The 24,231-nt window shown below is 36.1% G+C and overlaps 1 protein-coding gene across 1 annotated transcript in view; it reads right to left on the minus strand.

Annotated features, from left to right (window-relative positions):
* Positions 1-1,015: 1,015 nt before the first annotated feature.
* Positions 1,016-24,231, minus strand: part of stx3 (syntaxin 3) — a 26,607-nt gene continuing 3,391 nt past the window's right edge. Inside the window, exons 2-11 of the mRNA XM_015376129.1 lie at positions 11,414-11,488; positions 11,203-11,302; positions 10,836-10,910; positions 10,637-10,707; positions 10,317-10,425; positions 10,163-10,236; positions 8,216-8,350; positions 4,852-4,962; positions 3,057-3,173; positions 1,016-2,893 (exon numbers count right to left, since the gene is read on the minus strand). Coding sequence (XP_015231615.1) covers positions 3,087-3,173; positions 4,852-4,962; positions 8,216-8,350; positions 10,163-10,236; positions 10,317-10,425; positions 10,637-10,707; positions 10,836-10,910; positions 11,203-11,302; positions 11,414-11,488 — 837 coding nt within the window. The 3' untranslated portion in view covers positions 1,016-2,893; positions 3,057-3,086. The remainder of the gene's footprint in view (positions 2,894-3,056; positions 3,174-4,851; positions 4,963-8,215; positions 8,351-10,162; positions 10,237-10,316; positions 10,426-10,636; positions 10,708-10,835; positions 10,911-11,202; positions 11,303-11,413; positions 11,489-24,231) is intronic.

The raw sequence follows: 24,231 nt of genomic DNA on the forward strand, positions 1-24,231 counted from the left end.
AGACAGGGTGGAAGGGAAATAGGGTTTGGAAAGGTGTCATTCTTTATTGTTCATTTGAGAGAGGCTTTAATTTAGTCAAAAAAAAAAAAAAGAAAAAAAAAGAAAAACTGGGTAAGCAACACACACACAAAAAAATCTCCTGGATGCATCTTTATTCCTAGGGGGAAAAAATACATAAAGACAAAACATGAGGGGTTAAACATTAAAATGTTTAAATTGTTTTAATGGTTACAGAGTGAGGTTTCACCTGTGCGAAATGTCTTATGAGAAGAAACTGTAGAGATAGGAGAAGACAACGATCCCAATGATGGCACAGCACAATGTGATCATCATCTTTTTCTGGAGAGGTAAAATACATGAAAGTTAAAAAAATATATTTGCTTATGTAGGGAGGTAGGTCAGAGGGGATAATGGAGGAAAGGGGAAATAAGTGTTTGTGTGTGTTTGTAAGTAACATGAGAGAGGGGATGCATCTTACCCCTTCTTCTGCAAAACAAGTCTTTAAAATCTGTACGTTTGCAAAACAGCAGTTAATGTCAAACACTTTCACACATCTCTTCAAAAGTCATCAAAAATGTGCAGTTTCTTAAACTACTCACATTTCTTTTACTATCTGCAACAGGCTTTGTTGGAATTTATTGAAATATCAAGTTGTTCAACACAGAGATGAAGAAATGTGGCGTCAAAGTAAAATATTTCCAAATCTTTTGTTACCTGATCATGATGGATAATAACACACAAAGTAACTCTGAAAAGGATGTTAGATACTGCCAGATTAAAGAAGGGGCGGAGCTTGTCTGAAAGAAATCTTTCTTAAACCCACCACCACAGCACTGAGGGAATAGTTTAGATCAGGGCTTTCCAGCTCTCCTCTGCATTTTTTAATACAGCTGATGTTAACGGGATGATTCCCTTCGCAACATTCAAGAAATGCAAAGAACACTTGATTAGAATGACCTAGTCTAAGCCAACTAAACTAAGGAATGAAAAAACAAAAAAATAATGTGCTGACATTTTTAGATTGCATAAAATATGCACAGAAAAATAGTGTTTAAATGTACAAACCTTACAGAAAAATAGCCCCTAAAAACTGCTGCTGTAATTCCAACAAATTGGCCTATTTTGTATTTACAAATATAGCTGAATGCAATGCACACTTTTTCCGCTTTTAATTTTAAAATTCTGTGCTCCTTTTCTTTTGACCTTACATATGCTTTCCTTAGTCTTGATCTATAATGTGAAATATGCAAGATAACTTTTGCGACCCTTTTTACATTGACATTTGTGATGCAGAAACAGCCAGACAGACACTCAGGCTTTAAAAAAACTAATCTTTAATTATTTTTGAAATATTTGACATAAAAAAAGGAAAAATGTGCAATAAGTTTCATTCATTTTCTTCCCCATCCTTCTGCGACCTGCGTGGCCACAAAAATCATGCTGGATGCTGATTTCAAGTATTTCCCTGCAAGTGTAAATATGCAATATCTTTTAAAGAAAAGGCTTTGGCTATTAATGACTTATCGAAATGAAATCTCAACTTTATATACAGACACAACAGTAATCTTCGCTTACTCTAAATGCTCAAATCCTACATGCAATATTTTGTAAACCGTCAGTATTGGACACTACCTACAGAAAAAGAAAGATGACCATATGAATTCAACTTTGCTACAAGTTTATGAGGTCCACCTCATTAGAAATAACATTTTGAATAAAATAAAAAAGCTCAAATATTTTACTTTTATCCTAACTAAATCTGAATATATATAAACAGAACTGAAAACTGCGGTTCTGGTACATTTTCTAACAACAAAATATCGTTTAAACAATGTCTGTAAGAAAATTATATTTTCTTTACGCATCATTCTAACAGGAACTTAAATGGGGATACTTAATTAAACTGGCAGGTTAGCTGTACATATACAGAGGAAACATAATCAGTAAATACACATAAAACAACTATAAGAGAGACCTTATGATTTAAGCCTCCCTTTTAAGATAAAAAATATTTACTAGTGTTAATTCTAGCCTCCCCAAACTCTTTGTAGTACCTTTACAGCACATTAATGGTTTGTATATATCATGTCTAAACATGTTAACTGGTTTAAGATTCAATTTAAGGCATTTTTTCTAAAATAATGAACTACCTTCCAGTCTTTTCTATAGAATGCTTCTGAAATGTATTATCCTTCATATTTAATATTAATAATTTCAAGAAATTAAGACACAAGACTGACTGTCTACAGTGCATAAGTATGACTTCTGTTTTGTTTTTTTTACAATATAATTACAGAAATCTGAGCTTCATTTCATATTTTTATGAGTGAAAGTGCTGAAATTCCCTAAAAACCATCAACAACCTGGAAAAGTGAACAATCAGTAGCTTTTAAGAATAAGTAAAGATGTGTCGAGGCTCATTTAGATCGATAGTTTGGGTCTGGGGGGGGTGGTTCTGCAAAGTTTAAGGAACAGTGTAAGACAAACACAAAGAGAGGTGCGACGACAGCATCAAAAGTTACACAATGAAATGTTTGGTGATGGTGGAGTGATGAAACAGTTAAGTTTGCAGTTCCCTTTTTTGGTTTTGGTTCCACAGAGGTGTAGTTCAGGTACTGGGCCTCACTTCAGCTCTTATTTCCTCATCAGAGCTTCAGCAGGTTGACTCATCAATAAAGGTCATCAACTTCCCTTTTTTACACTAGGTGAGCAGCACCGATCCACATAGAAGAACCTACATAAGCTTTTGGAGTGAATGTTGAAATGACTGGATGGGCTGATGAAGAAAACATCATGATGGTGGAGGTTGTGATTCGCAGTCCTTTTATAGTGTCTGAGTGAGGACTATGATGATGATACACACAACACAGCATACACCGATGACGATCATCTTCTACGGATTAAGAGACAAAATGAGAGGAGTATTAATGACAGACCAGAAATGTTTCACACTCACACATCAAATGAGCTTTCAGGATAGACAGAAAACTCTTTGAAGCTTCCCTCAATCCCACCTGTTAAGCAATAAACTGCAGATTTTCTCCAAAATTACTCACCGAAGGCTCTTCTCTTGGTCAAACAGCACCTCAGTTTTTCAGTCCTACTGACAACCCGATAATGAGAGCTATCACTGCCAGTAAGATCACCACAACCACCACTATGATCACAGTTTTCTGTTGAGAATAACCCAGTATACACAGTTTGGTCAGCTCCAAATCTTAGGAGGAATGATAAAATTAGAAGGCAATATGCCACATAGCTGGAAGCTGCAAAAAAAGAAAAAAAAATCTGCACAAATAAGTTTTTATTAAGCAACAAAAATTCTAAAGCAGCAAAACAATATTTTCAGCAGCAAGAGGTAAAAGCTTTTAGAGTCATGTTCTGAAACATCAGCAAAGTAAAAAAAAAAAAGAATCAGGAGAAAGAAAGAAGAGAAAAATGTGAGAGTGAGTGAGTGTGTGTTTCAGTGGGTGGGAGGAAGGTCATCTTGGCGGGTGGGTCACAGCAGCGGTTTGTAACTGGGATGGAAAGGGGACAGAGTTGGGGACAAATCACTGAGGGGCGGGCACACAGATCTCGACAGTGGAGATCATCTTCATGAAGTTAATGTGGTTTCCCAAAAGCATCAAGATGTTCACTCCAGGGTTTATCAAATCAGGGTCGCTTTTTGTTTTAAGTAAAACAGTGTTGGTTTAGTGGTTGGAGCAGTGCGCTTGTGCCCTGGGTAGGTTGCGGGTAACCGGTTAGATCCCCATAGCCTGCACTCTTGGTTCCTGAGCAAAACCCTTATCCCCACACTGCTCCCCAGGCGCCACAAAATGGCAGCCCACTGCTCCCCAAGGGGATGGGTTAAATGCAGAGTTAATTTCTCCAATGTGAGATCAATAAAGTTGAATTATTATTATTATCATTATTTATTTCATCAAATACAATCTCTTTAGTGAGAGTTGTTGCTTTAGTTTTGAAGAAACTAAAGCAAACCTGCATATAGAACATGAAGCTGATCAGTGGATTTTTAATCAAGAGAGATTTTAATATTTCAAACAATTAAGAGGTAAAGAATAAATAAAAAAGCTTTTTTAAGGCAAATGAATTATCCAACTAAAGAAACTCACAGAGCTCCTGAGTTTAGCTGTTTTGCTCATTAATATCAGGATTTGACTGTAAAACCTGTAAATCTCATCCAGGTTTATTTTGAAAGAGATTATACGTGACTAAAATAAGTTTAAAATATTTTTCTGCTCTCATAAACAGATGCTTCTCAATTTCAATATGCATTTAAACAAAACTTAATGACAGTTAAGGTTTAGAAGTTCCCCACTTCTGGTTTACTCAGGTTTTGTCAGGTAAATCTAAACATACTGCATATATTAACATGGATTTTATTATTCTTTTTTTAAGTTTATGCTTTTTTTTTTAATAAGCTAAATGTCTCGACTACTTTTGGGAAACCGGGCTTCAGTTCTTATCCAGAGCCACTCACACGGCGAGCCTCCTGCTGAAACTTGGCAGCTTTCTTAGTGTCTGCTACAGCTCGCTCCACAAAGCCCACCGATTGGTCCATGTTGCTCTCAATCCTGTCGATCATCCCGCCCTGGCAGGGACGGAGCCAGGCGCAGCAGCAAAGCACAGAGGGAAATGAGCAGATCCGCAGAGAGAAAGAAACATGCAGCGAGAATACGCTCGATCGCAACAGTTATGTATGAATAATTATGGCAGCGAGGTGAAATAAAGGAGCGATATACAGGATGTGCAAAGTGGATGAAATGTGGTAAACATGGCAAAAAGAGAGAGAGAAATAAGAGAAGCAACAGGAAGAGGTCACATGTAATAGATTGCAAAACACATTACCTTGCGAGCTTTGGCCTGGTACTTCACAGCTTTTTTGGTCTGTTCCCTCGCCTCTATAATGTGGTCGACTGACTGAGATACATTCTTTTCTATGTTGTCTACTACATCCCCCTAAAAAAAAAAAAACAATATTCAGGAACATGCATTTTAAAATACATCAAGTAGTTTGGCATTGACGTCGTCACTTTTTTTATGTGGCAACAGATCAAAATGATATCAGATTATTGTGAAGCATTAAGATAATAAGCCCAGGTGAGGCTGTGAACGACTACAGATGAAATCACAATCACTCAAATTAACATGACTAGTTCATGAATTTTGATGCTACCAAAGCAGAGCATGAACGAAATATGCAGCAGGTGGGCATGCAGGCACCTGCACGTAGAAAGAAGCCGTTTTTAACATTGGTCTATAAAGCAAAGCACTATGAAAACCCTTTCAGTAAAAAAAGGATACTTCTAAAGAGACTTTATATAAAGACAAACAGTTGATGCAGTAAATAATTCCTGTTTGCATAATTTAAGAGTTAAAAACCTTTGAAATTCATAAAATGCTTGGCTCCCTAAGTCAAACATACAAGCACAGTCTCTCGTGCTGCAGGCTTATCAGTTCATGCCTTTTTTTTTAACCTTTTAATGAACGACTATATGAAATACATGCAACATCTAAGCTATATAAAATGTGCCAGACAACTCCAGTGATGCACGACTACAGACAGAAATCAGGAAGTTTTAGAAAAACCTTTAACTTTTGGACATAAGTCATTTGTGGTTTTAAATTGAAGTTACTTGAGTGTCTTAAGATAATCCTAAATTGTTAATCTAACATTTTTCTTAAGAATTTTAACTTTGTGTTTTTTTTTTTTATTATTTTGTATTGAATAGAAAATCCCTAGAATAGATAATTCTGGTGTTGACAACAGCGAAGAGATTATAAAAAAATAGTTCACACAAATGTGGACCTTAGAAAAAGGTATAAGAATAACATAATAGTGAAGAGTCAAAAGATAAACAATAAAATCCTGTACTGAAAAGTGTTTTAACAAGATAAAAACTGTGCACCTGGAGAATGAATAACTATTATACAGCAATGGACATTTTTACAGTAATGGATATTTGAAAATAACAGCAAAATCAGAGATGTGCAAAATAACAGGATGTTATTTAACTGACTAAGGTAGAAACTGCAAAATCAGCATGAATGTAAAAACTTATTGAGGTTGTTGGGAACAGTGGTGGTTATAAAGTCTGACAGCTGCTGGGAGGAAGGATCTGTGAGAACGCTCCCTGGTGTATTTAGGGTGCAGCAGTCTGTCGCTGAAGGAGCTGTGCAGTGCAGCAACAAATTCATGCATGGGGTGGGAGACATTATCCAACAGAGAAGTTAATTTAGTTAGGATCCCTTTTTTCCCCCACCCCCTGCACTGAGTCCAGAGGGCATTCAGTCACAGGCTATTTTGTACAAGGATCAGCGTTTTCGTCAGCATATTTAAGCTTAACAGGCCGTTTAGCTAATAAAAGTTATGGTTACACTGAAATTTAGGCCAATACTCAAATTTGTTACGAGTGTAACGCCCCTTTGACTGACATCTGGGCTTCCTCCCCACTTGTTGTGCTGAAACTTTTAGAGTTACAATGGAATAATGTTATTCCGCTTACTTTTAATGAGTGTATCAGCAATGGAAACCTTGTTTTAAACATATTTACCTCCTTTCTTGCACATTTACATGAGGGAGGCGCTGTGCAAACGTAACCCTATACAATTATTGTCATTGGCTCTGACTTAGCGACTTTTTTCTATATTTACCGAAGCAACTTTTCAGACCCCTGTAGCAACTGATGATAACATGAAATTATCAATCACTTTACGTTTACTGCTTCCAGCTAGCAGTTAGGGAGCGAGCTCCTCCCTTCTCCAAAACAATGACAAGGAGTCAGACTCAGCAGCCGTTTCTACAGTCAAAGAGGGAAGAACGACTTTCCCGTTTCACGACTGAAAAGTAGTCACACATGATCAGTTTCTACTCATCCCCTCTGCTTTAAAAAAGTAGGAAGTAAATACATTTAATTCATACACAACCTCTTCCACTGTGTGTGCCTTTGTTAACTGTCTACACTGATTTATGTTATTTTAGTCCAGATTAAAATATAACTGAATGCTAGTCTTAAGTTTTAAACATATTTGGAGTATTTTAGATCACATTCTTTCTTGCCAATGTTGGTTTAATAATAATATGAGAATTATATGATGTCATTTGATGCACCCCATCAATAGCTAATGACTTCTAGAGACAGAGTCTCATGAACATCAGAGAGCTGTTTCCATATAATTAATTATTATTAATTCTACATTTTCTAAAGCCACTACTTAAAAGTTATGATTTTTCATATTTTCAATAAATTTTACTAATATTAACTGGTATGAGTTCTCACAAAATGATAATTCGATGTATCCCCATTCGCAAATCTGCCAGTCTGCAAAGCAAAAACAGTAACACTGAGCTAGATGAACCTAAGCGTAAATTTACACAATCTTTTACACATTTTTTACTATTGCTATATGCATGATAAGCATAAGGGATTCATGCAAAATTAACAACTTTATCAAATCAATTTACGTGCCATTGCATGTTTTGTTTGGGGAGAAGGTTTAGTAAGTGACTCATTGAGTTGACATTTCCCTCAGTTCCCAAAATGTCCAGATATATCTCTGAATACAGCTACATATCTGGATTATTCAATTGTTCTTCATTGTAAATGTTTATATCAGGTAAAGCAGCTTCAATAAAGGAGCTTTAACCATTTTGTTAATTCCCTAAATCTTTCGAAAATTAAGCTTTATGTTTGTTAATGTTTATGTTTGTCTCGCATTTCTTTGTGGGAAAAATCTCTTCAATTTCCAAACCTAGAAATAAGTAAGTAGTTGAGAAAAAAAAGTTACACAACATAAACAGAAAGCAAGGCAGAGATTCTTACCTCAGAGAACCCTTTCCCTCAGAGAGCATGATGGTGCAAGCAGCAACAAAGAGGTGGTCATACTCTAGTTTTTTCATCTTACAGTTGCTACATGTCTACTAAATGCAGTGTCAGCAATGGTGCTTAGTTAATATCTTACAATATTTATTAAGGTTCCATTATGGGAATGAGATGGAGGTGGCGGTGGAAGAGAACAGGTACAAGAGAAGCATGGAGCTGGAAAAAACAGACAGTAGATGTAGAATGACAGTCATAGAACAGAGTAAGGATGTGGAAAACATCAGAACAAAACAATCAGATAGAGCCAGGACTGTGGCAGAGTAAAGATGGAACGAAATGAAGAATGGATCTGAATAAACCAATAAGCAGGTGAAAGCAGAGGAGTCTACCTGGCTCTCCACCAGCATGGCGATGTCTACAAACATATCATGCAGCTCCTTGATGCTGCTTTCCAGACGGACGATGTCTTTATGCCTGGATTCAATCTCACTCAGGGCTTGTTTGGAGATTCCAGAGTCCACAATCTGCAAAGACCAGCAGGTAGCTTTCACCAAACAGACTCACAAAATACAAACATCTACTCATTATTTACAAATACATGTTTGGTTTTTCTAAAGGCAAATATCTGGAAAAAAGTCTCCCAATATTTCCAGTTTAGCCCTTCTGCAATTTTTAATAATTAGATATCTTAATAACTTCTTTCATTAAATGCTAATGATTATTAATGAAGGTCAGGGCCACACCTCCATCAAACTCTGCCATATTTTAAATTAAAGTGAGGTTGAAATTAATTGTTCAAAGCAAATAATTTCTTAATAATCTTATCTTTCAATAAAATTATTTTGGAACAAATGTCCAACTAAACCACAGAACTGTAGTAAAATTATTCTGAGACGGAAACAGCTCCTCACTGCTCTGCAGTTAAAACAACTGATGTTGGAAGATGCTAGGTGAGATGCACAAAAAAATTTATTTCTGTCAATTTAAATGAAAGGTAAAGGAAAAAATATAACTAAAATCATTACATTGAGTAAAACTGAAAATTAAGTTAAAGAGATAATACTGTGGTTTTTAATCTTATTGTGAGCTGTAGGTTTTATAAGAGTTAATCCATTTATTAGATATTTATAATGTTTAAGTCCTTATCTGTAATATGGCAGGTCATTTTGTCAATTATAAAAAAGAACAACATGCTGCACTGTATTTGTTAAACATTGTTAAACTTTAATTGCTCTGTACCAACTCACTCCGAAGAGCAGCATGCTTTTAAAGGCTGAGAAAGCTTTTGCAGCAGCAAAACTATAAAATACTCGTGGCTACTGCGCATCAACAGACTACTCTGCTTTTAAGTCTTGTTTTAAATCATTGTTCCTTGGCTTTCACATAATGTGAGCCATTTTGACTTGGTTTTAATTTTATTGTACTATTTGTAATGCCTTTAAACATCTTGTATGTATTTCCTGCATCTTTCACATTTTGCTCATATTAAAGCAATCTGGAAAAGTTTGTTCTAAAAGTGCTTCTATCAATATTATGGTTCAGGCTTGGTTACTAAACTGACCTTTTCCTGTTATTAATGGAACCACTTTGTCAAAATAAAGTACTAAATATAATGCAATTACAAATCTTAGAGAGGTTTTAAAATTCATAGTTACATATGAATTACTGAGAACTTTAGGTGTGTTTTTGCATTGTAACAATTTATTTAGGTGTGGTTCGTTCCTGTCTGTGCAAATGTGGAATCCTAAGTTGAACTTTCTGTCCTTGAGCAAGAAATTCTTCCTCAGTTGTACCAAAAACAGCTTCCTCCTTATCGCCATGAGCTCAGCTTGGACACAAGCTTCACTGCAGGGTGTTCTTATTTTATCAGTGACACATGCTGCCAAAGCTACATCATTCAATACCCCCAGTAACAAGGTTCCTTTATTGCAGTTTTTTCATTTGTTCTCCCAGAAGCCATTTTTGTATTGAACCGTTATATTTTGCTTATTAAATATGTAAAACAACATCTTTCATGACAGGAACTGCATGGCTCCCCTAAAAAATCAGACTTAATTCTAGTGGATAAAGCTAGTTAGAGCTTTTCATATTTATAATTTTGTTAAGAAGTCATTTTAAGTATATTTAATGTCCTTCCGGCTCCCTGATAGATGGATTAGAGCTTTGTTCTGAAAATACAAAGACTATTTTGAGAAAAGGACAGATAAGACGAATCTAAAATGTGACTCATTAGGAGATAAAACGTTTTTTGTTTTTATAAAGAGAAAATCTAGGTAACAGCAGAGAGGTGTTATAGAAGCAATAGATGCTGGTTTAGACACACAGCAATCACTAACCCCAGCAGTGAAGACAGCAGCGTTTCCACTCTCCAACATCTCCTCCAGCTCTTCGTCTGTTGTAGCTTTTCCAGCTGAATAAAACAAATAGAAAATCAAACATTGTTACGGGAAAGCTGTAGGGTTTTATTCTGTGAATGTAAATGTAACATACTTATCTCCAGTTGTCTCTGAATACGTCCTTTACTCCTCTCCCTGAAGTCCACCTGAGCTTCATTATACTTTGTCATGACCTCCACAAACTTCCTGGACAGAACTGCATGCTGGGAACAGAAGAGTTGTCAATTATTATCACAAAATCTGGAGATCCTGGAAACGGCTGAAACATTTCCACCAAATAACTCATATCAGACAAACTACTTTTATTAAAAAGCTCATAATAAAACCAATTAAAAGCTGTAAAAACTATTTGAGGACAGTAAAATCCACCAAACAAGGGGCCTAATTTTAAGACATTACCTGAACATAACTTACCTGTGATTTACGTATCCTCATATCTGCAGACACCCTCTCCTGCTGTTCCGACTCCAGATTTCTCTCGATGGCTAAAAAAAACAGTCAAACTTTCTAATATATGATTTAACTTAAATAAATGACATAAATAAAAATTTGAATAAGATATTTTTAATCACTCTCACAGAGAAAATGTGCTTAATTTTAAGGCTGGTCTTACTCTTTAGTTTGTTTCTTGCATTGTTGGCCATCTTCTTTATGTCATTGGTGATTGCTTCCAAGTCATCTTGTGTTTCTGAAGTCAAACAACACACAGAAATGGATCATTTAGCCTTAGCAAGGAATATTTGGACAGAAAAGGACACCGTTTAATGCATGAAAAGAGAATATGCTTGGCATTTTATAAACCAATTCACATTGTTTCTCTTAGCATGGGTTTTCTGCTCAGATTGTAATAGAATTTACATTATAATAAGCAGAAAGATGAAGAAAAACAACAATAAACTGATCCTTGCGAATGAGGTTCAGCTAGGAAATATTGGCTGAAAAAAATGAAACAAAGCAGTATATTGGGTAGGATGTCTCACTCTGATCTGAGGTGGGAGCAGACAGGATGACAGAGTAAAGCTTTTTGACTTCAGCCACATTCTGGTCTATTTTATCAATGCTGTTCCTGATGTCCTCGATCTGGAAACAGACAAGTTAGAAACAACAGCGGCTTTTAGGTATTATCTTTACCAAAAAGAAAAACAGCTGCTATGTCTCTGAATACCACCCATCATGAACCAGAAATCCGACCTGAGAGAAGAACTCGTCCATGAAGGCTGCGTTGTCCACAGCAATCTCCACCTCGTCGTCATCTTGATCACAAGTCTAACATGGAGGAAAAAAAAAAGAGATGTAGAAAAACTCAGAAGGGTCGTAAGCAACTGAGAAACAAAAGCTGCTACGAAATCTGCCAGCTGTTTAACTATAAAAAAAGTACCTAAAAGCTTACAGTAAAAATTTAAGTACAATAAAATGCTGAATTTGAAGTTTATAAAACAAGAAATATATACAGTTTAAAACCAAAATATTAAATTTGACAATTAAAACAGTTACCAGATGATTTGTGTGGCTACTAGCTGATCAACATTTATTTATGTTTGCCAATATAAAATATGGTGTTAACATTTAAATTTGGCATCCTTTAAGTAACATAATCACTAGTAGACTCTGGTTATGTTGTGATAGAAACAATGATAAAAAAAAAATGATATTAAAAAGAAGGCAAAGAAACAAAGCCATAACAGGATCCATATTGTCACAATAAAAAGTATTACCTATGATATAATGTAAATAAGACGAAAAAGGAAGCGCAGATATATTTGCTTGACAGCTGCTGAGCTTATTTCACAACAGGTAGTAATAATAATAAAAATTATATATGAGTCAGGAGATTTTGATTGGTTAATGCATAAAGTAAGTCAAGTTCTGATTAGTTACACTGACAAGAGCTATGCTAGCAAAGCTCATTAGCTTTGACAGTAGAGATTAAATTAACTTATAGATCTGTGTGATAATCTAGGTAAAATACTGTTGCATTTCTAACAATGCAATATCTAACCATCTCATATTTAAAGACATTTATTCTTAATCAATAATAACGTGCTTGGGGCTGCTCAGTGGGGTAGTTTGTAGAACTGTTGCCTTGCAGAAAAAAGGTTCTGGACCAGGAATCCATCCCGGGATCTTTGTATGGAGTTTGCATTCCTGTGCATGCATGGGTTCTTTCTGGGTACTCCAGCTTCTCCCACAGTCCAAAAACATCACTGTTAGGTTAACTGGCTTCTCTAAATTGACGTTTTGTGGGAGTGTGTGTGCACATGGTTGTGTGTCGCTGGGTTGCCCTGCGATAGACTCGCGACCCATCTAATGTGTACCCTGTCTCTCTCCTATAGACCGCCGGAGAGAGTCACCGGCTCCACTACCCTGACGGAATAATAGAAGATGGATGGATGGATGGATGTTACATTCAAGTAATATGTTAATAACTTGTTTATTGTTCCTTTAGGCTTCCATATGTCTGTAGTGTACTTTTATAAAGAGAAAGATTCAAAGCATATTTAAGTAAAACAATAAATAAATAAAAACTTTCTAAATTTCATAAGTTATCAAATTTGTCTAATGATTTTCAGGACAGTTCCCACCAACAATGACTTTAAAAATATTGAACCAGTTTCTTTTTTACATCAAAACATCCAAAACAGGGATGTGCTGATCTGATAGCAGGTAGACTAACCAATCAGCTAACAGTTTCTCATTTTATAAACTAGACCTGCACTAAAGAGGCTAATAAGCCATCTGTTTCCAGTCCAAATCTCTTTATACAAAAACATTTAAAATATGTCTATATAAATAACCATGTAGACACCCTGTGCAGTAATCCTGTCATATGCATCTTTTTCCTCCTTTGGCATCTTCTTCTTCTCCTTTGACTATTTGAGCTAATGTAACAAGTACATTTTTTCAACTGTGAGATCAATAAAGTCAATCATTCAATCAATCAAAGATACAAGGTCAAGCAGAGAATCCCTTCTGAGCTGCTAGATGTCGGCAGCAGCATTGCTAACCAACAGATGGTGGCTTTATAGGATTTCAGTACTAAATTTTCTGCCAGTGGTTTATTAGTCCAAAAACACTTTTTACTTTTAATTTGCAGTTAGGTCGTTATGAGGCCGGTTCGTACTAACGCCAGAAGTAAAAAACTCTAGATTTCATTTGGAAGCAAACTAGACGACCTGAAACACTGGAACAAAAACACACGGCTAACGGGCAATTTTTAACGCTCCAATTCTTTAAGCATCTTTAAGGGTCAATTCAATACAAAATTACTTAATTAATCCAAAAGGTTAATTATTCTCTCTAAAAAATACCAAGTTAATATCCTTATTTTCTCCCCATTGTTTGATGTAAACAAAATATAAATGACAAATTTATTTTTAAATATGTTTTATCTCTATCTTTCTTTCTAGAAGACCTGACTTCAAATGTGCTCATAAATACAGGATGTGAAACAAGTTTCCAGTATCAGCCACTGTAAACCACTGTAGTCTTTGTATGCAGCCAAAGTGAGCAACAGGCGTAGAAACTGGTCAAATTATCATAGTAGATGCCTAGGCGCCTTAAAAGCTGACCAAACATGGTAGGTGTGAAAAAAGCCTAAATCAGCAGATAAATATTACAAAAGCAAACCCAAAAAGTGCACGATAAGGCTGGAAGTTTCTCATTCAAGGGAAAATTAAGGAAAATAATGCAATCCTCTGTGCATCAAAGCATCTAACCTTGCTACATTTCAAATAAATTAAATATAGCGTTTGTTATTAACAAAATTAATTGTGTGTAAATTAGTTAAAAATGTATTTAAAAACTATTTTATTTCATGCCTTGCAATTTCATCCCAGCTTGATTGTATTCCTGCAAACAAACCATTTAATTAAACTATTGCGCATTATGTTTTTTTCCCTTGCAATGAGGCAATTTTCAAAATAATGGAAGAAAAAAAACAAACCGAAAGGATCAAGTTTAAGGTGAACTCAAACTCTGCCGTGCCGGTTTTCTCGTCCCCTTTTTACCAACTGGCTGATAAATCATAACAGATAATGACCCTTGATCGCAGCATAACAACTCTGAGCAAACTAACGCTGTTGTACATTTTTTCATTTGAGTCATAAACCCACATTTAGCTGTCGAAGCAGATGCCAAATGACAGAAGGTTATGAACCGACAAATGGTGTGTCAAGTGAGAGAAGGCCTAATTCTATAACCTAAACAGTTGTTACAGAAATATATGAACAGCAAAGGGGAGAGATTAGTTCTCAACCTGATACTTAATAGACTAACTGATTTGCTTCATTAAAAGGTTATATTTGCAATAAACAATTAATTCAAGCTTTTAAAGAAAATGTGTGGCTGGGCTTGAATTTTTTGAAGATGAAGCAGAAAAAGAAACGCAGCATAAAAGTCTTTTCCATTTCACAGTTAATGTGGATTGATTTGACCCTCACTGATTTTCCATAGAAGTCATATTAACTCTTTGTGGCACACCTTCTAGCATCTTCCCATATTAAAAGAAAATAAAAAAAGTCATCAAAGTCTGTTCATAAGACAAACTTCCCTGTTTTAAGGTCAAATAGGATTTGCTTAATTTCTACTATAACCTAAATGCAAAGTTAAACAGATCTTTTAGAGTTTTTGATGATTTTAAGTCCAGATGCCTAAAGTTGTCAAAATTATCTTAACAACAAATGATGCTATCATGAAAATCATAAAAGCTTGGTAAGCATTTACTAAGGAGAATGGCCCATTGGTGTGAACTTTAATATTAAACTAAGAGCAAAAGAAGCTGCTTGTGAAGAATGAAGCACTTATTTCAAAAAGCCAAATAGCAGTTTGCAAATGTACTCATGGACATTTGGAGGACATTTTCTGATACCTGCTGAAAGTGAAATGTGGGCAAAACTATGTTGACATTCTGCTCGTTTTGAAATAAAAATTATTGCAACTGAGGAATTTCCATAAAAAAAAAGTTTTAAGGAGTTTAAACGATGCACATTGTTATCACTGTACATACAGTTCAGTGGCACCAAAATTACGTAATAGATAATGAGCAAAAGAACACGAAATACACATTTTGTCTGAAAAGTGTCTGGACGACCCAAAGTAACACATCCAACCTCCACCGTCTAGAGCACAGCCACGCTGTTGGGTTTGAAGATGTGCAAAACGCTCCATTACCTTTGCACGAACTTTTTTGCGAGAGAGGTACAATTTTTCTCCTGTTCAATGAGACATTGTTGAATCTTTAAACATGAATGGTTACAAGACTTTTATATTTCATTGAAAGTAATATGTAATGTGATTTGGTCAATAAATAAATGAAAAATAGGTCTGTTGCAGTTCCTGCAGGGGCCAGTATTTTCAGATAGCGGAGCCGGGGCATTTATGGTGCATTTATTGTTATTGAGGTAAAACTGCCTAATTTATTGTGATATTGAATTGAGGTCATATCGCCCAGCCCTAGTGCACCTACTGATATTTGATCATTATTATGATGATCATCATTGGGGATTGTTGGCCTAGTGGTTAGAGGAGAGGCCCTCTGGATCCCAGAGAGGCAGAGAGATGGTTTAATGCTGATGACAAACAGAACGGCAATAGCAAATAAAAGGTGGTATAATGTATTGTTTAGGATTACAGCATCATGTTGTAGGAGATTTGCTGTTGGTAGTATTTTTTTGGTCCATACTCTTTCGGCTGAAGACTGCAGTATATTGATGAAACTGGTTGATGAAGATGAAACATCAAGCAGAAATACGGATCTCACTTGAACTAGACCACACCCAATAAATTTATTGGACTGCTTTACTCTGCTGAAGTCTATAAATAACAAATAACGTCATTGGGAAAAGTCAGCAAACACAGCATGATGTTTATCTGAGTGTAGGAACTCCGCCTGTTTTCAACCGCCGCTAAAAACCCAAACTAAAGTTAAGAATCAACACAGATCAGGTTCATGTTTTCACTAAAACTTCACTGAAAGGTTTGAGGTTGCTTCCTTTTTAATGACTTCAGCTTTTTAAATGGAAGTCTTTGTGACAACAATGTGATGCAGTTGTGCTCAAAGCTTTATGCGTGTCAGGTTGTGTGAGTAATGTGTAACTGAGCCGGACTCCTCAAGTGTGACAGTCAGGTGTGTAGCTGGGTCAAAGTCAAAGTGTGGAAAAAGTCAGGCGTCACAGCTGTTGCTTTTCCTGCAGTCCTACAGATTACGTAATAAATACTAAGTAAAGAAAATAAAAAGGTATTTAAGTGCCCTCTAATCTGTACGACGTTTAGTTTTCAATCTTAAAAGAAAAATGTTCTTTAGCCATCTACATTACCTTCTAGAGTTAATACTGCCCTTTGAGCCGTTTTCATTTGTCCAAGTTACAACCATAAATCTCAATGTTTTTGTTTTCTACAAGACAAACCAACTACAATGAGAAGTGATTGTAAAGTAAATGGAAAAAGATGCATGGTTTTCACCATTTTTTATTCAAGTTTATTTGAAATGTTGGCACCTTATTAGGAGTGCACTAATTTCAGTTTTACTGACCAATCATTAGAAAGCCAGACCATTTTATTGTTTTCGACTTTTTATACATTTAAATAGCCAACACTGGCTGATATTATCAGGTCCTAATACACTCTTAAAGTTTCAGTCTTATTTTATTGACAAAACAAATAACAATAACTGTGGAACAATAAAAGCTTGTTCTAACTGCATGAGGTGGTGCTCTAATAGAGGCGGACCTTTATCATATCGTTTATCGGTATAGTGATGAGTCTCTAGCCATCACAAGAGTTTTAACTTATCGTCTAAACGATAAATTAAACCTCTAGAAACTGGGTGAATTGTAAAAAAAAAAAAAACTTTATCGTTTACTATTTTGTTCCTTTTCTTTAATTTTTTTTTCCATTGGGACATTGATAAATTTGATTACTACGAGATGTCTGTTGGAAAGAATTACAGTGATAGAGTTGCCTTACCTAAGAAAAACTATGAAGTAGCAATGTTTTTTTTTAATCATCATTTTTATCGACAATATTACCAAGTATTGTGATAAGAGTGCATATCGCTCAGCCCTAACTCTCAAATATGTAAAGTTTAGAGCATTGTTCTGCATCTATTAAATGACGCACCTGAATTAAATGACTAACCCTGAAATTCTACTTCCTCTGTAACTTCTCCACTCTATTCCAGAGAGCCTCAGCAAAGCAGAGCCTACAGCCTCCGCCGTTCTCCATCTTGCTCTGCTCAGAGTTCCTAGGAGCTCTACGAGAGGATATGCAATGTTATTATTTGTTGATACTACATAGGAGCAGAATATGAGGCAGTTAACCCTTGTGGAATAATATTTTTCCTTGGCCTGTTTGTGAGATAAAATGTTTAAAAGTTTGCCTTTTCTCTGCCTGAATAGGGTGATTATTTAGGAGCCTGAGAAAAAGAAAGTTTTCTCCCTAGTTTAGACAAGAACGTCTTCACTGTGTTCAACGTTCTCACGTCCTGTTTCTGGTATGGATGGGAAACTGTTGTCTGAAGTGTTTATCTGACTAAATTTATGTCCTTCATGAACTGAAGAAACAATGTTCATGCGTGTGGATTCTCTTTATATGCAGGGGTGGGACGCCACCACCCCGGAGCCGCACTGATAGCTGTATTCAGCTGTTTGTGTTGTTCTCCTCTGCAGAGTAAAATAAAACCTTTCTTCCTTGCATATCAACTCTCAGTGCTCATTTTTACTTCACACCCTTAATCTAGTCTGATATCATTAAAACTGACCAACGGTCTCCAACACACGGGCAATTTTTGCCCACACCTTTTCTTTTCATTGTGTGTTTGTAATAAGAATGCCTAGAATCTTACAGAATTTATTCGGATTCTCATTCGATGCCCACGATAAGAAGTTGTTCTTGAAGTTGTAAGATGCATCTGGATTTGACTAAATTTTTAAGCTTTTCAGCATAAAATAAATATTTTGATCGAGATGACAAATACGCTTCCCTGTATGTTGCAGTACTGATAGTTTGCACTCAATCAGATAAAGTTGTCTTCTTTTTTTCAGGAATATTTGAAACTTTAGTTCTAATTTGTAATTATCCATCTGTCGTTACCCTATTTTACTTTGACAAACCGGATGTTGTTAACAGTCTTTTTCCTGTTTGATACCATTGCAATTGCTGAGCTTGAGCTGGACGGATTCCAATAGAACAATACATGGACTCGCTCCACATTTTGACTTGGAGACTTACTGATGTGCGGAGAAGTCACGGAAAATGTGGAATGGTTCTCAGTTTAAATCATATTTACAAAGTTTCTCATTTTGGTGTATATAAGTGGAAAAGTTACAAAGGTTGCATTTTGGGGTGAACTACCTCAATAGAATGCAATAATCTCTGCAGAGCTCTGCTGATGAGCTCATACTGCAGAAGCAGAGTTGTTTCTTAAACCCCAGGACACTGGCCCTCGAGGACTGAAGTTTGATACTACTGGTTTAGGAGCATCATTGGTGGCTGATTTTCAAAGCTTTGTGAAGTTAGACGAGATCACTGGATAACATTGCTTTCATGTGTAACTACGGCTGATTGCTGATCACATGATTCATTCACCACCAATTAGTGTTCACCTCTCTTTACTCTGATATCCATATATACAATCCACTGCCATCACTTTTTTTTGGAAATCATTCATAAATTAAATGAAGGTCACATGTGTGTAATTAAACTCTGTAAAAGACCAGCTGTTCCATTTGTGTCCTCAGAGGTTTGTTGGAGAACATTAAGACTGAACACCATCAGGAAGGCCATCGGACACAGCACACGGTTCAGGTAGCAATATTTGAAGATGTTTAAAGAAAAGTTAAGACCTGAAACAATATCTGAAGCTTTGACCATCTCATGGAACAGTGTCTAAAGACCACCAGCCAAGATAGGTGGGTCATAGGTCAGACCCGAGGCAAAAGAATCTTCTGCGGATATCTATACTTCATGTGAAAATATGTCAACTAATAGTCATAAAATCCACAAACCCTAAAGACAAAAAAAAAACCATAAGAAAACCTCTATTAGCTGAACACAAAAACATGACACATTTTCCCCTCCAATTGTAGAAACGGGAATGCTTATTTTGTGTTGTTCTAACACACAAAAAGAGTGTTAAGTTAAATACTAGAGATTGGGGGTGTCCTGACAAAAATTGGAAATCACTCAGCCAAAAAAAATTAACATCTGAATATATTGGCCTGCCTCTAAAATCTCCAAAATTGAAAGCTGATAAACAGCCTTTACATGGACACAAATAACTGTCTCGAAAGCCGGATCGAAAATGTTTAATGTAAACATGCCGGACTGAGGATTATAATCCAATTCAGTCCGGTTGGACACTTATTTCATTCTGAAAGAGAGAGATGATTTTTGCTGATCATCATTGCAATTGACAGGAAGAATGGGTTTGTTTACCCATACTGTTCCACTGGTTTTTTTTTTTCTACTAAAGCATTTCCAGAAAATTGGACAGTACCGTTCATGCTTAAATGATTGAATCCGCTCAAATGCTTGGTACATGGATGCTGTGTCACAATCACATAATTTTATCTAGTGTCCATGTAAACAAAAATCTTCCAATCAACCAAGGTTTAGATCCGATTGGCAGAAATTTGCACCTGTAAACGTAGCAATAGCAGCACTTCTGTTTTACCTGCATTTGTCTAAAGTGAATGCTTTGATTAACAAGAATTGGGTCAGTTGTTCTCATACCTGATGTTAAGTATTGTTCTCCATCTGATAAATAGATTAAGCTTTTTCTATCACTCCACACTATAGAATAAGCAGTAAAGTTCCATGTGTCATCCTTATATCGTATCAGGTGCAATAATATGGAATCGGAAATGAATGTATTGGGACACCTCTATTAGGGATTGAACTTTTCTTGATTGACTTTTTCTTTTAGGGAAACATACTATATTGACTCATCCCATGGTATGTGCTGCAGATTTTTTGGGGCTGATTTTTGGTGCAAATATTGCCTTTTCTTCCTCCATTTACATACTAGAAATGACACAATGATAATAAATGTTACATAGTCGTAATTTAAACAACAACAAAAATATTTATGAAGAAAATCAAAGAAAACATTCACGTTGAATAGGAGATGAAGGAAGCAACAATGCATGTGCTTCACTTGATCTCAAGGCCAGGCTGCTGAATGCACTAATGAAACAGCTGATGCGGATACCAGAAAAAAATGCTTAAAAATTACCCGGATGATGTATCGTCTATCTCTAATACCTTCTTAAGGGTCGGTAATTTTAACACTTAGATACTCTTAGAAAAGCAACTCAAGTTTACATATCTTTTCTCTTGTATAGTTCCTAATTTGAAAATGACTGAATCTTTTTTCCAACTGGGTTTTTTTCCTGTTTGCTTCCTCTGAGCAGCTCAAAAACCTGCTTTCTTTTTTCCCCAGCATTTTATCCAAATGTGTCTTTAACCTACGCACAGCATCAGAATTTGAATTGCAAATGTTTTTCCTGAACTATTCGTTGCAGCTTGTCGCTACTGTGAGGAGCGCTTCAACATGTTCAAACACAGAGCTCTCTTCTGACTGCTTCTTGCTTTGACTTTTCATCATAAGCGACATTTGGCTGCACACTTTATAAGCTCCCTCTAACACTGAGCCGTTGCAGTGGTGAGATAACAAAAGAGCTCACTTCCTTCCACAGGCTAATTCAGCAGAAACAAGAGGAAAAGAAGTTGATCTGCGCAACAAGCCGACTAGTAGAGGATCCCACAAACACAGGCGGACGTTTTCTATAGCAGGATCACCTCAGAAATGGACAGGAACAATCAGAGGAAGAGGGGTTATCCTTGTAATAAGGCAAGCTTTGAAAACAGTTAAAAGCTCAGATATATTCACTCAACTACTGCAAACAAAAAAGATGGTGACAAACACCTTGAAAGAACACTCAAAACAAAAGTGTTTCAGATCTGATTATTTCAAACTTCAAACGACTGATTCATAAAGAAAAATTTGTGTGCACTAAAAACCTTTTTCATGAAAGATAACCATTAAAAACATTGCAGACCTGTGAGCTGGAATGGAGAAACACTGAGTCACACTGCAGGAAATGAGATTTTATTCTAAACCAAGAAACAATAATCTCCCCCAGCATCATTGCATAATCATGAACGACTTAAGTGGACATAAAGATTAAAAAAAGGCCACAAAATGCACCGGCCCTGAGGCTGCATGTGTCATTGGGGAGGCTGGTTAGCTCCTTTAATGCAAAACATCTTTACACTTATTCTAAAAAAATGTGTCAGGTTGCGTAATTGTCTCTTCAAAAATAGGAGTTTTACACTTAAGCAAACATAGCATAGACATACTCTGCCGAAGAACTCAGCGGCACCATCCTTAGAACCGCAGTTAACTCAATCATTCCCATTCGTCCTGCGGACCTTCACCCTGCCTACCAAGGCAGTTTTAAGCTCTGGATTGGTTTAACCGAATGATTATACTAAAAAAAATACAAAAAAGCACCAATCCAGCTATGTGTCCCACACACACTTCTGAAAAATTATTCTATTTCCATTTTTATAGCTTTAGATTTAACATGTCCTCATTAAGAGCAGTGTTAAGCTCTGCTCTAAGCCAAATCTCTTATTTGTGATCACAACCTTAGCTGGAGTTGATTTGGGATAAACGCACATATCGGGTGAATTTAGCTAGAGCACTTAAGTTGCAGGATAGTAAGCTAATTGGGTTTATTTTGAGACGTTTAGCTTTAGATCAGGCTCTGATTCAATTTAGTGAGGTAAAAAACAATGTAATCAAGTTGCAACTAATGTTTTAAGTACCTTTTTATTACCATATTACAAAAGTACAAAAGCAAAAAGAAAAATATATAAAAAAAAAGTTATGTGTAATTTCAAAATTTGTGTAATCAACGCTTCTGTTACTATTTTAGGAAGAACCTTTAATTTGAAATGTTTATAATGTCTCATATTTACTTATTTTTCTAATATCTTTTATACTGAATATCTACTTGTTTCCCTTAAAATTTCAATGGCCTTGTATTCATTTCTGTTTTGAGCCATTTTGCAGAACCTGAGAGGGAGTGATTTTGGAGAACTCTCGCAGCAATCTCCATGCTGGAAAGTTATGCAGGGAGTTAAAGTGGGGGTGACAGAGAGGAGTTGTCTCCTCACTCAATACAGTGGTTAAATATAGATAATATGTCCTTTAAAGTGCTTATTCTTGTGTAAATCTGTCACAAAAGATAATGTTGCTGCTGTTTTTCCCTTCCGAGCAGAAACATTCATGTAACTAGGGAGTAAACTAATCTACTTCTGTTGTCTTTCCTTCCTTGTATGTTGATAAACGTGTTAGATGGTTGAACCTGACGGATGTATACGTTTCTTTCAAGTTATTAAGATGAAAAAGTGAAGTACAGGCTGGTTTTAGCGGCCAAATCAGCTTTAACCACAAGGGTAGCTTCTAAATAGCTGTCCATTGTCACGTCAAATCATTCACCTCACTCTGTTTATGCTTTCCTGACTGAATGGTCAAAAGGCTCCTTTTTTTAACCTCATTTTAAATTAATCAGGAGATAATAAAATAGGGCTTGAACACTATTAACAATTTGTGGTAATGGAAAGTGATTTTAGAAACTCCATCAGAGAGGAAGCAATGCCTGAGCTGCTACAACTCCTCCATTCATGAGGATTAAAGAGAGGAACCAAAACCAGCAGCCCAATGAATTGGAAGTTATATTATCAAGTAAGCAGAAGTAAAACAGGGGAAAAAAAACAACATTTGGTTTTGGGAGAAACAATAAGCAGAAAACCGAAATAACAGAAACAGCTCCAGCTTTTACATCCACCTTTTGTCTTGCTTACAAAAACAAACATCCGATTTTAGAATGCGAGATAAAAACTGGACAAGGCAGGGTAACACCAACCGAGCCCCATGAAAGATGTCATAACTGAAAACCAAGAAGTTTTTTAAAGTCCCTTCCTGTCCTGAAAGTGTCGAGGTTTGCTGAACGTCAGGTGATTGTTGGCAGTAGCTTGGGCAAACATTTACATGAACATAAGGCTGCAGTATGACACATATACAGTCTAGGTTACAACCAGCAAGTTAAACATTAGAAAGGAAAATCAAGGAGGAAAATCAAGGCGGGGTTGAGCACGAAGAAGGGGAAAAAGATAAGGAGGAGGGAGTAAAGGGAGGACTACCTGATAGAGGAATAACACTGAGGCGGAGAGGCTTTTGCAGCTTCACACAAACACATTTTCTGTCAACTTCCTCACACTTGAATGGCCTATTTGGGCTACCATCTGTACTTCCTTTCACTGACAGGACAGCAGCTCAGTGGGGGAAAAAAAACAAAAAACGCATAAGCTCTGCAGTTTTAAAGACCGCAAATATTTAGCTAAACGTTTTAAGAAGCCGGGGCAACACACCTCATATTGGGTTACAAGAGAGATCAGAAAGGCTGCCTTTTCAACAACTTGTTTTCACTCAGACTCATCCTGAGCAGCTTCTTTCCCCTCCTGCAGAAAACAAGACTGAAAGTATTTCCCACCATCTTCTTAACGCATCTTAAAATCAGATTTTAATTCCATAAAAGTTTTTTACATGAATGTATTTTATTGCTATTGTGATGCATAGTAGTAGGTAGCCCTGTTAGGAGGTTCTCACAGGAATATAAACTCCAGAAAAATGTATCAGATGATATTTCTTTTGATTATCTCGATGTTCAAGCAGAATTTTGCTGTCCTGGTATAAGATGGTCAATAAATCACTTTAGCTGTAAGCCTTTTTAGCCTATTTTGAGCTTATAAACCAATTTCGGAACCCTTAAAACAGTGATAGAGGTGTGCTTCCCAGCTATCCTGTCTGTTTTTGGAATCCAAAAAGTATTTCTCCAACATTTAAATTAATCTTTCTTGAGTAGCCATATGACAGCAACAGGTGGGAGAGGGTTAGTCAGGGTTTACCTTATACTTATATGTTAAGACAAAGCTTTGGTTAT

This window comes from Cyprinodon variegatus, unplaced genomic scaffold (assembly GCF_000732505.1).
Source record: "Cyprinodon variegatus isolate N-32 unplaced genomic scaffold, C_variegatus-1.0 Scaffold130, whole genome shotgun sequence".
In the NCBI taxonomy this organism is placed as follows: domain Eukaryota; kingdom Metazoa; phylum Chordata; class Actinopteri; order Cyprinodontiformes; family Cyprinodontidae; genus Cyprinodon; species Cyprinodon variegatus.